General features: G+C 42.6%; 1 protein-coding gene and 1 non-coding gene across 5 annotated transcripts in view; both read right to left on the bottom strand.

Moving 5' to 3' along the window:
- Positions 1–12210, bottom strand: part of CLNK (cytokine dependent hematopoietic cell linker) — a 200062-nt gene that overhangs the window by 59000 nt on the left and 128852 nt on the right. For 3 of the 4 annotated variants that reach the window (XM_081487833.1, XM_081487920.1, XM_081487739.1), the window contains exon 8: positions 10706–10751. In XM_081487833.1, the coding sequence (XP_081343959.1) occupies positions 10706–10751 (46 nt within the window). Of the gene's footprint in view, positions 1–8792; positions 8916–10705; positions 10752–12210 lie in introns of all 4 variants that reach the window. The other variant, XM_081487638.1, reaches the window with a different exon arrangement.
- Positions 9714–9786, bottom strand: TRNAC-GCA (transfer RNA cysteine (anticodon GCA)). The gene has a single exon. It is a non-coding gene; the product is annotated as a tRNA-Cys (tRNA).

Genomic DNA, 12210 nt, shown 5'->3' with positions numbered 1-12210 from the left:
CATACGCAACAGCAAAAATCCTGAGGGCTTCAGCTATATCAGATATGTCTAATGCAGTAATTTATGCCATGAGTTTCTCTTATTTATTGCTTAGATAACTGAAATGTTACGAATTAATAGGTAGAAATGAACTTCAGGGACTCCACAAGTGAGAAAACTAGATCAAAAAGATGAAATAACTCATCAGAGTGTCATCTAGCTTTGATAATAATTCAGATAAAATGCAGGCATCTTTTTTGGGGGGCATAGGACATGTTTAAGAAGTAATAACAACTCAGGTATACACTGGAAGAGGATGAGATTTGCAGCTGGACTTCTTGAGTTTGAATTTTGATTGTGCTACTTACTATTGGTGGGGTCATAGCAGGTGCTCAAAAACTACTTATGATATAAACAAATGGATTGAGAAGCAGTTGCAATTTTTATTCTGGAAAAGTGAGACTTGGTTACTCATACTTCATGGGAACTCATGTGTGGAATAAATGAGTTAATGCACTTCAAGTAATGACTTTTATTGCATACCCACTGTTAGGAAATTATTGCATAATGGAAAATTACAGGGAAAATGGCAATCTACCTTCCTGATGAGGTACACAAATAACTCAAATGCTACGAAAAGTTTCCTGTCACATCAGAAGACCCAAACAGGTGTTCTTTGGGGTCTTTTCCCAACTTGAAATTCAATCAAGCAGTTTTCTCTAGGAGGAGGCTGGCATGCTCGCCATCTGGTGGCTACATGTGTAATCAGCAACATCTGCACTGTTATTTTGCTCTTCAGTTTGCGACAAGATAAAACTCACTTCCGCTGCAAAATGTACTGCTTCTTGAGAGACCACGTAGTGAGCTGAACACAGCATGGCGATAGAATCTATTGGACCTGGTTTGATTATCTCCATAATTTATTAGAGTGGAATCATTAAGTTGTTAACCTCACAGGGGTCTGTGAAGTTAAAGCAAAGCCTCTGGGAGAAGACATTACTTTGCCTACAAAGGTCCGTATAGTCAAAGCGATGGTTTTTCCAGTAGTTATGTACGGATGTGAGAGCTGGACAATAAAGGCTGAGTGCTGAAGGAGACTCTTGAGAGTCCCTTGAACTGAAAGGAGATCAAACCAATATATTCACTGGAAGGACTGATGCTGAAACTGAAGCTCCAATACTTTGGCCACCTGATGGTGAAGAGCTGACTCGTTGGAAAAGACCCTGATGCTGGGAAAGATTGAAGGCAGGAGGAGAAGGGGATGAGAGAGGACAAGATGGTTGGATGGCATCACTGGATGGCATGAGTTTGAGCAAACTCTGGGGGATGGTGAAGGACAGGGAAGCCTGGTGTGCTGCATGCAGTCCATGGGGTCGCAAAGAGACCTGACTGAGCGGCTGAACAACAACCGGGAGAAGAAGAAAGTATTGTGAGACTTGTTTGTCCATTTTGGGGCAGGGGTGGTGTGCCTAGTGCCTGTTTGTAAGAGCTGGTTGTTAAATTTTCAGGATTTTGCAATGCAGGTGTTAAACACAGCCATTATTAAAAAAAAAAATAAGTATGTAAATGTACACTGAAGTTATGAAAAAGGTAGCATATGCTCAAAACTCATGACTTCCTGATGATTCTACCACATCTATCTATGCTGTTGAAGTTCTTTACGTCTATTGTGTCTATGGTGGAAATCAGTAAAATATGGCATGTCTTCCCATCTTCCTGTTCAGTGATCCTGAAATCTGCCAAAGCGGAAGTATTTGCACCATAGAAACTGACTGAAACTACAAATCAAGGTTTGTTCTAATGTTTGGCGTTCTCATCTGTGATTTCAACGGTTGGACAAGAAGATATCGATTCAAGAATTTGTTTCTTGATGGAAGGGACAATGACGCAGACGAGATCTTTGAAATCATACAAGCTGGGTTCTAATTCCATCCCCCGCCTCCCCATCACTTACTGAGTAATCTTGGGCAAATTATTTAAACGTTCTGGGCTTGTTTTCGTGTCTATAAAGCACAGATAATGAAATGCAGTTCCTTGGATGGTTAAGAGTAAATAAAATACATTTGTTTTCAATTAGCTCCTGTCAGTTTGTGTTAAATATACGCAAATACCCTTTGTTTATGAAATATGGTCATGACAATCAACACTTTTGGAAACAAAGCATCAGTGTAATATTATGTAATTAAAACATAGACTCTGGACAAAATTGGATAAAACCTGGCCTCTTTTCAGTATTTATGACGTTTTATAATATTAATATATGAAAGTGAACCACTGGAATTTCATGTCCTGATGATTAATTCAGAAGCATCCAAAGAAGAAATGATCCAAGTGGCTAGTGTATATTTCACAAGGCCTATTCTGAGAAATCTTTGATTTTTTGAGAAATTCTGTGGAAACTTTCAGAAATTAATTTCAGCAGTAAATTGCTGAAACCACTCTTGGGGTTGAGTGGGAGGGATTAAGTTAGGCAAAGCCTGGGATGTGGGAGGGACCTGCTGACTTTAACAGTTCCTCAAGTAATGTTGGAAAGTGCAGTTTCTTAGGAACATCTATGTCAACGGCTACACCTTGAGTCTTAGTGATGGGGGTGGAATAGAAGTCTGTTTCTAACAAGCCTGGGAGATGTCTTTCTGGCTAACCTCAGTGTGTCAGGGAGCAGAGGCAAGGTGGGTAGGCAGGGTGAAGGGAAGGACCAAGGCTTCAGAGGCAATGCGGTGGGTGAGAAATGGGGTGGGTGGATTTGTATATATGAACTATATCCATGGATTCACAAAATGCTAGAGGCCATTGTGTTCTACCCTATTTCTACAGATGGGATATCAAGGGCCAGTGTGTGTGTGTGTGCATGCTCAGTCACCTGACTGTGTCCTCCTCTTCACGACCCCATGGACAGTAGTCTGCCCGGCTCCTCTGTCCTTGGAATTTTCTAGACAAGAATACTGGAGCGGGTTGCCATTTCCTACTCCAGGGGGTCTTCCCAATCCAGGGATTGAACCTGCATCTCTTGGGTCTCCTGCATTGGCAGGTGGATTCTTTACCACTGTGCCACCTGGGAAGCCCCAGGAAAAACATTTGCCTAGATTTATAACTGAGCAGGACCTTATGGGACCTTCTACCATATCCTCTGCTTTAGCTCCTCTCTGAAAGCCCTAGATAGCAGTATTTGATGCATGTTTCCTGAGTCGTTTTACAGATGCTAAAACCCCCACCAAAGAGAAGATGTTAACTTCTTGATGACCGTGAGCGCAGCCGCAGGCTTCCTCAGGACTGACGATGTGAATCCTTGTGACACCACCCCGTTCCCTCATATACCCTGTCGCCCACCTCCCTTACCTGGCTTTTGAAAATGCTTTGCCAAAACCCTTAGATCATGAGCCACCCAGCTCCTTTCATGGCCCTGCAATAAACCTTTCTCTGCTCCAAATGCCACCGTTTCAGTTTGCTTGGCCTCACTGTGCGTTGGGCACGTGAACTTGCACACAGACAGAGGTGGTACCAGAAGCAGTTGGGCTTCTCGGCTTGCCCCTTGCAGGCCCCCACCTAATGGGAACTCCTGGCTAAGCATCACAGGCTGATCTCTAGGTTGTCATGTGACCCCTGACAATGCTTATCTGATACACTTTCATTAACATGGGCTAAATTTTAGAGTTACTGCAGGGTTTACTGTGCATCCACTATGTGCTCAGCATGGCACTCTATGTTTGCTGCAGGGAAAACAATATTCAGTCAAGTTTGATCTTTAAGGTTAAGGAACTAATCTTTATATTCATCAGTAACAGATTTACTGTGTTTGCTCAACACCAAACTAGATAAAGCATGGTTTCAGCATACACAGAGACGCAGGGAGATATTCCAGGGCAGGGAGAAGGGCAAGAATAGGTGAGGGAGGAAAGAATTGTGCAGTTCATTAGTTCGGTCCAGTATCCCTTTGTCGAGGGACCATCGTGTGTCAACGACTGTGCTATAGGATTTGCATCAGTTATTACCTTACAGGAGACAGGTATCTTGTGATGGAGCAGCATTTCCTCCCTTTCAGAGATATGGAAACTTCGAGAGGTTAAGTTCTTTGTAGATATTTGTGAAGTCGTAAAGCTGGGATTTGAACCCAGGAGTCCTTGTCCCCAGATCCAACCTTCACGCAACCACATTTAGGCTGCTGCCGCATTTCAGACGTAACATTTAACCTTCCCTGAGGTCACTGTCTCACCCCTCAGAGCTGTGTCCCCTGCCGTGTGAAGCAGTCCTGGGACTCACAGTGCTCTTGTTGGGGCACAGTTAAGTATTGTCTCGAGTTCCCACTGTAGAGAGCTGACCAGACTGTGGGCTCCCTGTGGTCTCAGGTCTTCTGTGCCCTGGCACAAAGTGATTTTGAATAAAGTGGACTTCTACCCTGGCCGAAGAATTGATGCTTTTGAATTGTGGTGTTGGAGAAGACTCTTGAGAGTCCCTTGCACTGCAAGGAGATCCAATCAATCCATCCTAAAGGAGATCAGTCCTGGGTGTTCATTGGAAGGACTGATGTTGAAGCTGAAACTCCAATACTTTGGCCACTTCACGGGAAGAGTTGACTCATTGGAAAAGACCCTAATGCTGGGAAGGATTGGGGGCAGGAGGAGAAGGGGACAATAGAGGATGAGATGGTTGGATGGCATCACTGACTCGATGGACATGGGTTTGGGTAAACTCAGGGAGTTGGTGATGGACAGAGAGGCCTGGCGTGCTGCAATTCATGGGGTCGCAGAGTCAGACACGACGGAGCGACTGAACTGAACTGAACTGAACCCTGGTAGTTATCACATGGTGTTGTAACTGCTTTGTTTTTAACTCTTCTATTTGTGGCTTCTTTATTGTTCTCTATTGAAATGTGTGTTTGCTACATGAGCGGTTATCTAACACTTTTCTTTTTCTCTATGTGACGGTGAGACAAAATACTGTCCTGTAGTTCAACATCTATAACATTACAACATCTATAACGTTAGCTTTGAACCGATATTGTATCAATGTGTCTATCACTTTTTTTTTCTTCCTTCCTTCCTTTTTTTTTTTTGCGCCTGAACAGGAATATGACTTCTATCACTTTTGAGCCACTGTTTGTGTCTGAAATAAACTTGAATCTCAAATGGTAGGTGGATAATCTTCGATCTATTTCTGACTGTTTCTAGGTCTGTGGCCTAAAGCTTGTGATTTTTGTTAAGGATATAATCTATAGGAAGGTAAATTCCATCCTTTTTGTGATGTTTTGTGTCTCCGTGTTCTGCCACTAGAGGACAGTATCATCCATCAATTCCTGTCTTTTGCACTAAAATCTTGCATAGTTTGTGCTAAGTGCTGTGCTGAGTCACTTCAGCTGTGTGACTCTGTGGACTGTAGCCTGTCAGTCTCCTCTGTCCATGGGATTCTCCAGGCAAGAATACTGGAGTTTGGTGAGTGAGAAATCATTTAGGGAGTTTGCAGAAAAAATTTTAGATACTAGCAAATATAGTAAAATCCTGGAAATATTGCCATATTGACAAAAGACTGGGCTCTGGTGTAGGATCGGACTGCTTCCTCTGTGACCTTATGTGAGCCCCTTCTCTTGAGAAGCCTCTTGGCATAAGAAGAGGGGGTAGATCCAGATTAACTCAAAACTCTTTGGCATCTAAATTTGACAAAAAGCAAACTGGTAGAAAGGTCTTTTGATGGCATTATATGGAACTCTATTGTACTTCTTTTTAACCAAGCTCATGTTTCTGGATATACAGGTTCAGCCACCTGTGTGTAATTCCCTCTTTCTTTTCATGGATAGTTTCTCGTATTTTGTTATAAATTCATTCTTATATATGACGTGCTTTTCACCTGTAAGGAAATTGGTTTAGCGTTTGTGCTTGGTTCACATGGAAGGCAAAGAAAAACTCATTTTAGCCTCCTTTTTGCTCAGCGTTAAGAAGCTAAGCCACTTAGAGTTGATCCGTGTTGTTGTGCAGCAGAAACCAACACAACATTGTAAAGCAATTATCCTCCAGTTTAAAAAAAGAAAAAAAAGAGAGAGAAGCTAAACCACACCACTTTTGAATATTACAGCTATCCTCATCTCAAAAGAGTTTCTTCGGCATCTATGGCTGATGCTAATTAATGGTTCATCACAACCCCCTGAGAAGGGAATGGTTACCCACTCCAGTATTTGTGCCTGGAAAAGTCCAGGGGCAGAGGAGCTTGGTGGGGTGCAGTCCATGGGGTCGCAAAGGGTCAAACACGACTAAGTGACTAACACTTTCACAACCAACTCACACCATATGAATACTTTGCCCCCAGATAAACTTTTATCCATTTTTAGGAATGAATAAAAGAAGCCAAGCTTCAGGGAAGATAAGTTCTTGAAATCTGACAGTTTCCAGATAATGTCAGAATATGATTGCAAGAAAAATAATATGGAATGTACATTAACATAAATCTATAACTGCTCAACTTGATGAAAAATATCACCATAAAACTCTGCCATGACTGAACCACCCAATATGTTTTTCTTGATGACATTTTGTGAGAGTGAATAAATTATCTGAGAATGTGTTTGCATCAAACATACAGAATTTTGTAATAAACACATAAATCATTCAAGCATTTTCCAGAAAGATGCCTGATCCAAACAACAGGAATATTCATATTACTTTTCTCCCTTCCAGCTTATTTCTCAGTACAGTCCCTTAGAGCTCTGGATAGTAATACAAAACCATCAATTATGGAAGTGTAGAAGAGAAGACACAAAGAAAATTACTCTCATTGAAGAAGTTTTACCATGCAACTTACAAGCTGAACTTCTGTGAGGTTTGTTTTCACCGAGGTCCCCTCTGCAGTTCATTTACACTGGGGTCTACTTTTAAAAGGGGCTTCCCAGGTGGTGCTGGTGATGAAGAGCCCACCTGCCAATGCAGGAGATGTAAAAGGTATGGATTCGATCCCTGGGTTGGGAAGATCCCCTGGAGGAGGGCATGGCAACCCACTCCAGTATTCTTGCCTTGAGAATCCCATGGACAGAGGAGCCTGGTGGGCTACAGCCCATGGGGTCGTAAAGAGTCGGATATGACTGAAGTGACTTAGCATGCATGCATGCACTAGTTTTACAAAAACAGTCATATTTTTCAGCCATGGTACCCGGATACCAGCCATCATCTCCTATAAAACTGGCAGGACTAACTTAACTCTGAAAGATGTGTTCTTGTTGTACTCCTTGAGGAATTGCTTTACTCTTTTCTTACTTGTGGCTCAGAGGGTAAAAGCGTCTGCCTGCAATGTGGGAGACCCGGGTTCGATCCCTGGGTTGGGAAGATCCCCTGGAGAAGGAAATGGCAACCCACTCCAGTACTCTTGCCTGGAAAATCCAATGGATGGAGGAGCCTGGTAGGCTACAGTCCATGGGGGTCACAAAGAGTCGGACACAACTGAGTGACTTCACTTTCTTTTCGCTTTTTCTTACTTGGGGCAATTGATGCTTTTGCACATGAAAAAGCAGCCTCTCCCTTTTTGCAGAGACTACTGGGAAGATTGAGGCAAACTAGTCGTTTAATTTTAATAGAATGCAATGACTTGTACCTGAGGATCCCGAATTTCATCTTTACCTTTGTCTGTCTCTATATTTCCTATGATTTAAAACTTTTTCTGCTATACCTTGCAAGTTTTTGTTAACTACTCCAACATTTGTGAGCTGAAGCGAAGTATAAATAAATAGATGAATGAATAGTTGTGATTTGTGATTTATAATGAGCAATATATATTTGGTCTTCATCTCTGTGTCTGGCACAGAACTACTAAATCCTTTGGAATTTCCTAAGTGATGAGAGCTATCTAGGTGTCTTTTGTAATGTTAAGAAGATGACTTTTAGATCCTACCTAAGGATGGGGGCTGGTTGCCAGTGGAGTTGACCATGTGATTAGAGGGTTGAAATTTAGTCCCCAAAATCTAAACCTACCCTCACTCCAGGAAGGGAGAGTGGCTTGAGATTGAGTTCAGTCACCAATGGCCAATGATGGAATCAACCACGCCTACATAATGAAGCCTCCACAAACTCCCAAGAGTTTGGAGCTTCCAGGTTGGTGAACACACAGAGATTCAAGAACCATGGAAGCTCCTCGCCTTTTCCCAATACCTCCCTTCTGTGTCTCTTCCATCTGACTGTTCCTGAGTTATATCCTTTTATTGATACGTTAGCGATTTAGTAAGTAAAATGTTTCTTTGAGTTCTGTGAGCCACTCTAACAAATTAATTGAATCCAAGGAAGGGGTGGATAGAACCTTCTATCTATAGAAGCGAGGGTGATAGTCTGGGTTCATGACAGCATGTGCAGTGGTGGTGAGGTGCGGTCTGGTAGGACGGAACCCTTAACTTGTTCATCTGAGGCTGTCTCTGGGTGGACAGTGTCAGAACTGGATCGAATTGTAGGACACCCAGCTGGTGCCCAGAGAATTGCTTGATGATGTGTGGGTGGGGGAACTGCCTCCTATGCATGCTGGAATTGGTATTAGAACCATCTGAATTGTCACACAGACGTGTTAATATATGTAGCTGCTGCTGCTGCTAAGTCGCTTCAGTCGTGTCCGACTCTGTGCGACCACATAGAGTCCACCAGGCTCCTCCGTCCCTGGGATTCTCCAGGTTAGAATACTGGAGTGGGTTGCCATTTCCTTTTCCAATGCATGCATGTGACCCCATAGATGGCAGCCCACCAGGCTCCTCCATAGAAAGGTGGTCAAAGAAGATTCTACCATCAAAGAGGTGAAGCTTCATACCTACAGTGAACTATTAAAAAAAGAGAAGAATTGTGAAACCCATTTCTTACCTTTCTCCCCAGGACTCATTTCTCCATAAATGCCTGTGAAGGTTCTGTTATGACTTAGGACCTCTGTACATATCAAATGATTATGCTCTGCTTTGGGGTCCCTCTGTGCTTTGGGCCCTTTCTCTGTCAAGAGGCAGGAAAAAACTTCTATATAATTCATGTGATCTTCTAAGGGCTAATGATATTAATACATCAGTTACTGAAGGAAAGCTCTAAATCAAGTGCTGTGTACATCAAAGCCATTTCCATGTTCAAGGACTCAACAGGCACTGATAGGAAAGCTTCCCTATTTGGGGTGGTTTAAAGAGGTCTAGAGGGCAGATGGACAGGGATCAGTCAGGCTATGCAAGATGGAGCGGAGAGATGGGGCAGGGAACAGCCCTTGTCCCCTGCTTCTGCTTCTGCAGTCCAACTGAAGAGTCATAAAAGCCCTGGCGACTTCACATTTCTAGAGGAGGAAAGTAAAGGCTCAGAAAGGTTAGGTGCCTCACTTAAGGTCACACAGCCAGGGAGTGGCAGAGCTTGGGCGTCAGCTACTCTCATTGCTCTCTCCGCCTTGCTTCCCTTTTTTTGTGCCTCCAGGTCCATTGTTTGTCTGGTCCACTCTGCTCCACCTACTCTCCATTGTGGGGGACCAATCAGCACAGGCAAACTGGCCCTGTGGTTTCTAGTTGGGTTTGGCCATTGGGAAGTCCCAGCAGGAGACAAGAGGAAGTCTGGGGAGAGGGAGGATGGGGCGTGTACTCCATTCATTCCCACCCTGGGAGGTCCACATGTGCTGGGAAAGGAAAGGAAAGTAAGGAAAGTGAAGTTGCTCAGTCGTGTCTGACACTTTGAGACCCCATGTCCATGGGTCCTCTGTCCATGGGATTTTCCAGGCAAGAGTACTGGAGTGGGTTGCCATTTCCTTCTCCAGGAGACCTTCCTGACTCAGGGATCAAACCTGGATCTCCTGCTTTGCAGGCAGACGCTTTACCGTCTGAGCCATCAGGGAAGCTCACATGGGCTGGTGTTGTCCCTCAAAAACAGTCACTGCTCCTCTCAAGGTGGTGAGCGCCTTCTTGTTTTCTGTGGCTGTCCCCTCATCTCTGGGTTTAGGAGTGGTGATAATGCCACTGCTATTGGCCGTAGTGCCTGCATCATCCCACATTCTTCCCCAACACCTCACATACCTTAGTAAACAGTTCCTTTATAAGTAAACCTCTTTAAATTATCCTAATTTGGATGTACCATCTCTTCCCTCTTAGGACTCTAATGATTACACTTTCCCTTTAAAGAAAATTTGATGTTAGTAATATGTTATAGAAAATAGCATCAGACACATAAAAGATGAATTTGATATGTTTCAGTTACTGGGAAATGTAAATCATGGGACTGTCATCTTTTCCAAGTGGACATTGTAGAAAGAAGAAGGGGACATTGGGGGAAGTGACTAGAGAAGCTATAATGTATAGGATTCAATTAAATTACTGTGGCTGTCCTCCATTTGTGCTTCCAGCACTACTGAAATTGATTATTTCTTTTCAGTTTCTTACCTGTATCTTCATCTCCAAATTGAGTTGCTTTGCCTAAAGCTTTAAAATCTGTTTTCATATTAATTAATCAACATTTTAAAATTAGATGTCTATCTTTCAATTTTACAAGGGTATGCTTAGAGAAATAACTTAACTATGTATTTGAGGCAAGAAATATATGTTTCAAAACAATTTCTTTCCAGATTGTACAACATGGAATATGACTTTTCACAGTCAACTTCCTCATTAATAATGTAAGGTGATAAAAAGGCATAAGATGTGAGAGAGTCTTTCCAAAATTAGAAAACCTTATTAGATGAAGGTTAATTTAATAGATAACCTTGTTGAGAAAATCTAGAAATATACAGATATATTTCAAACTTTGTGATTTGACTTTACCTTTAACATGTTGGTTTCTGATATCCTTGGAAATGGGTTTTTCCACCTGTAGAAGACAATGCATTACAATTATCTCTTAAATTGTCACTATTCTGTTTCATGACCTGTCACTCAGTATGGTTAGATCCCTAAGGTTATGAGTCTAGGACTCATTACTCTTAGAGATCACCCTGTGTGTACACACCTTTTCAACATGTGTAAATACCACCATGCCAGTGACGGGTGTAGGGGGCCTCAGGTGGTAATTTGGCATAAAAAATATTTGGTTTGAGAATCAATCCTGCCTCTGATTGCTGTGAAACTTTGGAAAGGCATTTACCATATTATGAGCCTTAGATTTTTTTCATCTTTTTTTAATAGGTAAAATTTTGCTCATGTCAACTCATGTCATTGAGTTATTGTGAAGATCAATATACATGATCAAGTTCTTGAAAGTGATTGAGCAGGCAGATCAAAGTGCAACTTTGTGTAAATGCCCTTGTTGGGATTTCACCTTCATCATGTGCTGGCTATGAGAACGTGGCCAGTCATTTAACTTTCTAAACCTCACTTTCCTCAGCTGTGAAATGGGGTTAACAGAAGGACTGATTCTTCACAAGGATGGCAGGGCTACATGAGATAGGCTGTGTGCTTAGAACAGGAAATAACACCAATCAAACTGAAGAATTGTTAGCTGTCATTGTTAATTGTATTAAAGGCACTGATAGGACTTCCCTGGTGGTCCAGTGGTCAAGACTTTGCCTTCCAATGCAAGTGGTGTGGGTTTGATCCCTGGGAGAGGAGCTCAGATCCCACATGCCTCATGGCCATAACACAGAAGCAATACCGTAACAAGCTCAATAAAGACTTAAAAAAAATGGTGCACATAATAAAAAAGAAAATCACCTCTTAAAAAAGCTAAAGGCAGGGCTGAACTTTTAAGAGCTTGCTGTACAATCTTTAGATATGAGGGTAAAGGAGGTGATGTGTGTTAGTCACTCAGTCGTGTCTGACTCTTTGAGACCCTATGGACTGTAGCCTGCTAGGCTCCTCTGTCCATGGGATTCTCCAGGCAAGAATACTGGAGTGGATTGCCATTCTCTTCTCTAGAGGATCTTCCTGAACCAGGGATTGAACCCAGGTCTCCTGCACTGCAGGCACAGTCTTTACCATTTGAGGTACAGGGAAGTCCTGAAGAAGGTGATGGAGACATACTAATGATGCCCAATGCCTTGGAAAGCCTTTAAGCTAGGTAAGTATTGGGGTCTATGATGTTTATTTTTATGTGTCAAATTGACAGGGTCACAGGGTATCCAGATATTTGGTGAAACCTTATTTCTGGGTGTGTCTGTGAAAGTGATTCTGGAAGAGATTATAATTTGGATCAGCAGACTAAGTAAGGCCGATTGCCTTCAGCAAAGCCAGAGGGCATCTTTGAGTCCATGGGGGGCCTGAGTAAAATGAAAAGGGAGGGGAAAGGAGAATTTGCCCTTTCTGCCTGACTGTCGACTTGCTCTTCTCCTGCC

This window comes from Giraffa tippelskirchi, chromosome 1 (assembly GCF_054371585.1).
Source record: "Giraffa tippelskirchi isolate mGirTip1 chromosome 1, T2T-mGirTip1v1.2.pri, whole genome shotgun sequence".
NCBI classification, from domain to species: Eukaryota; Metazoa; Chordata; class Mammalia; order Artiodactyla; family Giraffidae; genus Giraffa; species Giraffa tippelskirchi.
Note: the sequence above shows the minus strand (reverse complement) of the source record. Positions and strands in the feature narration are given on the sequence as shown.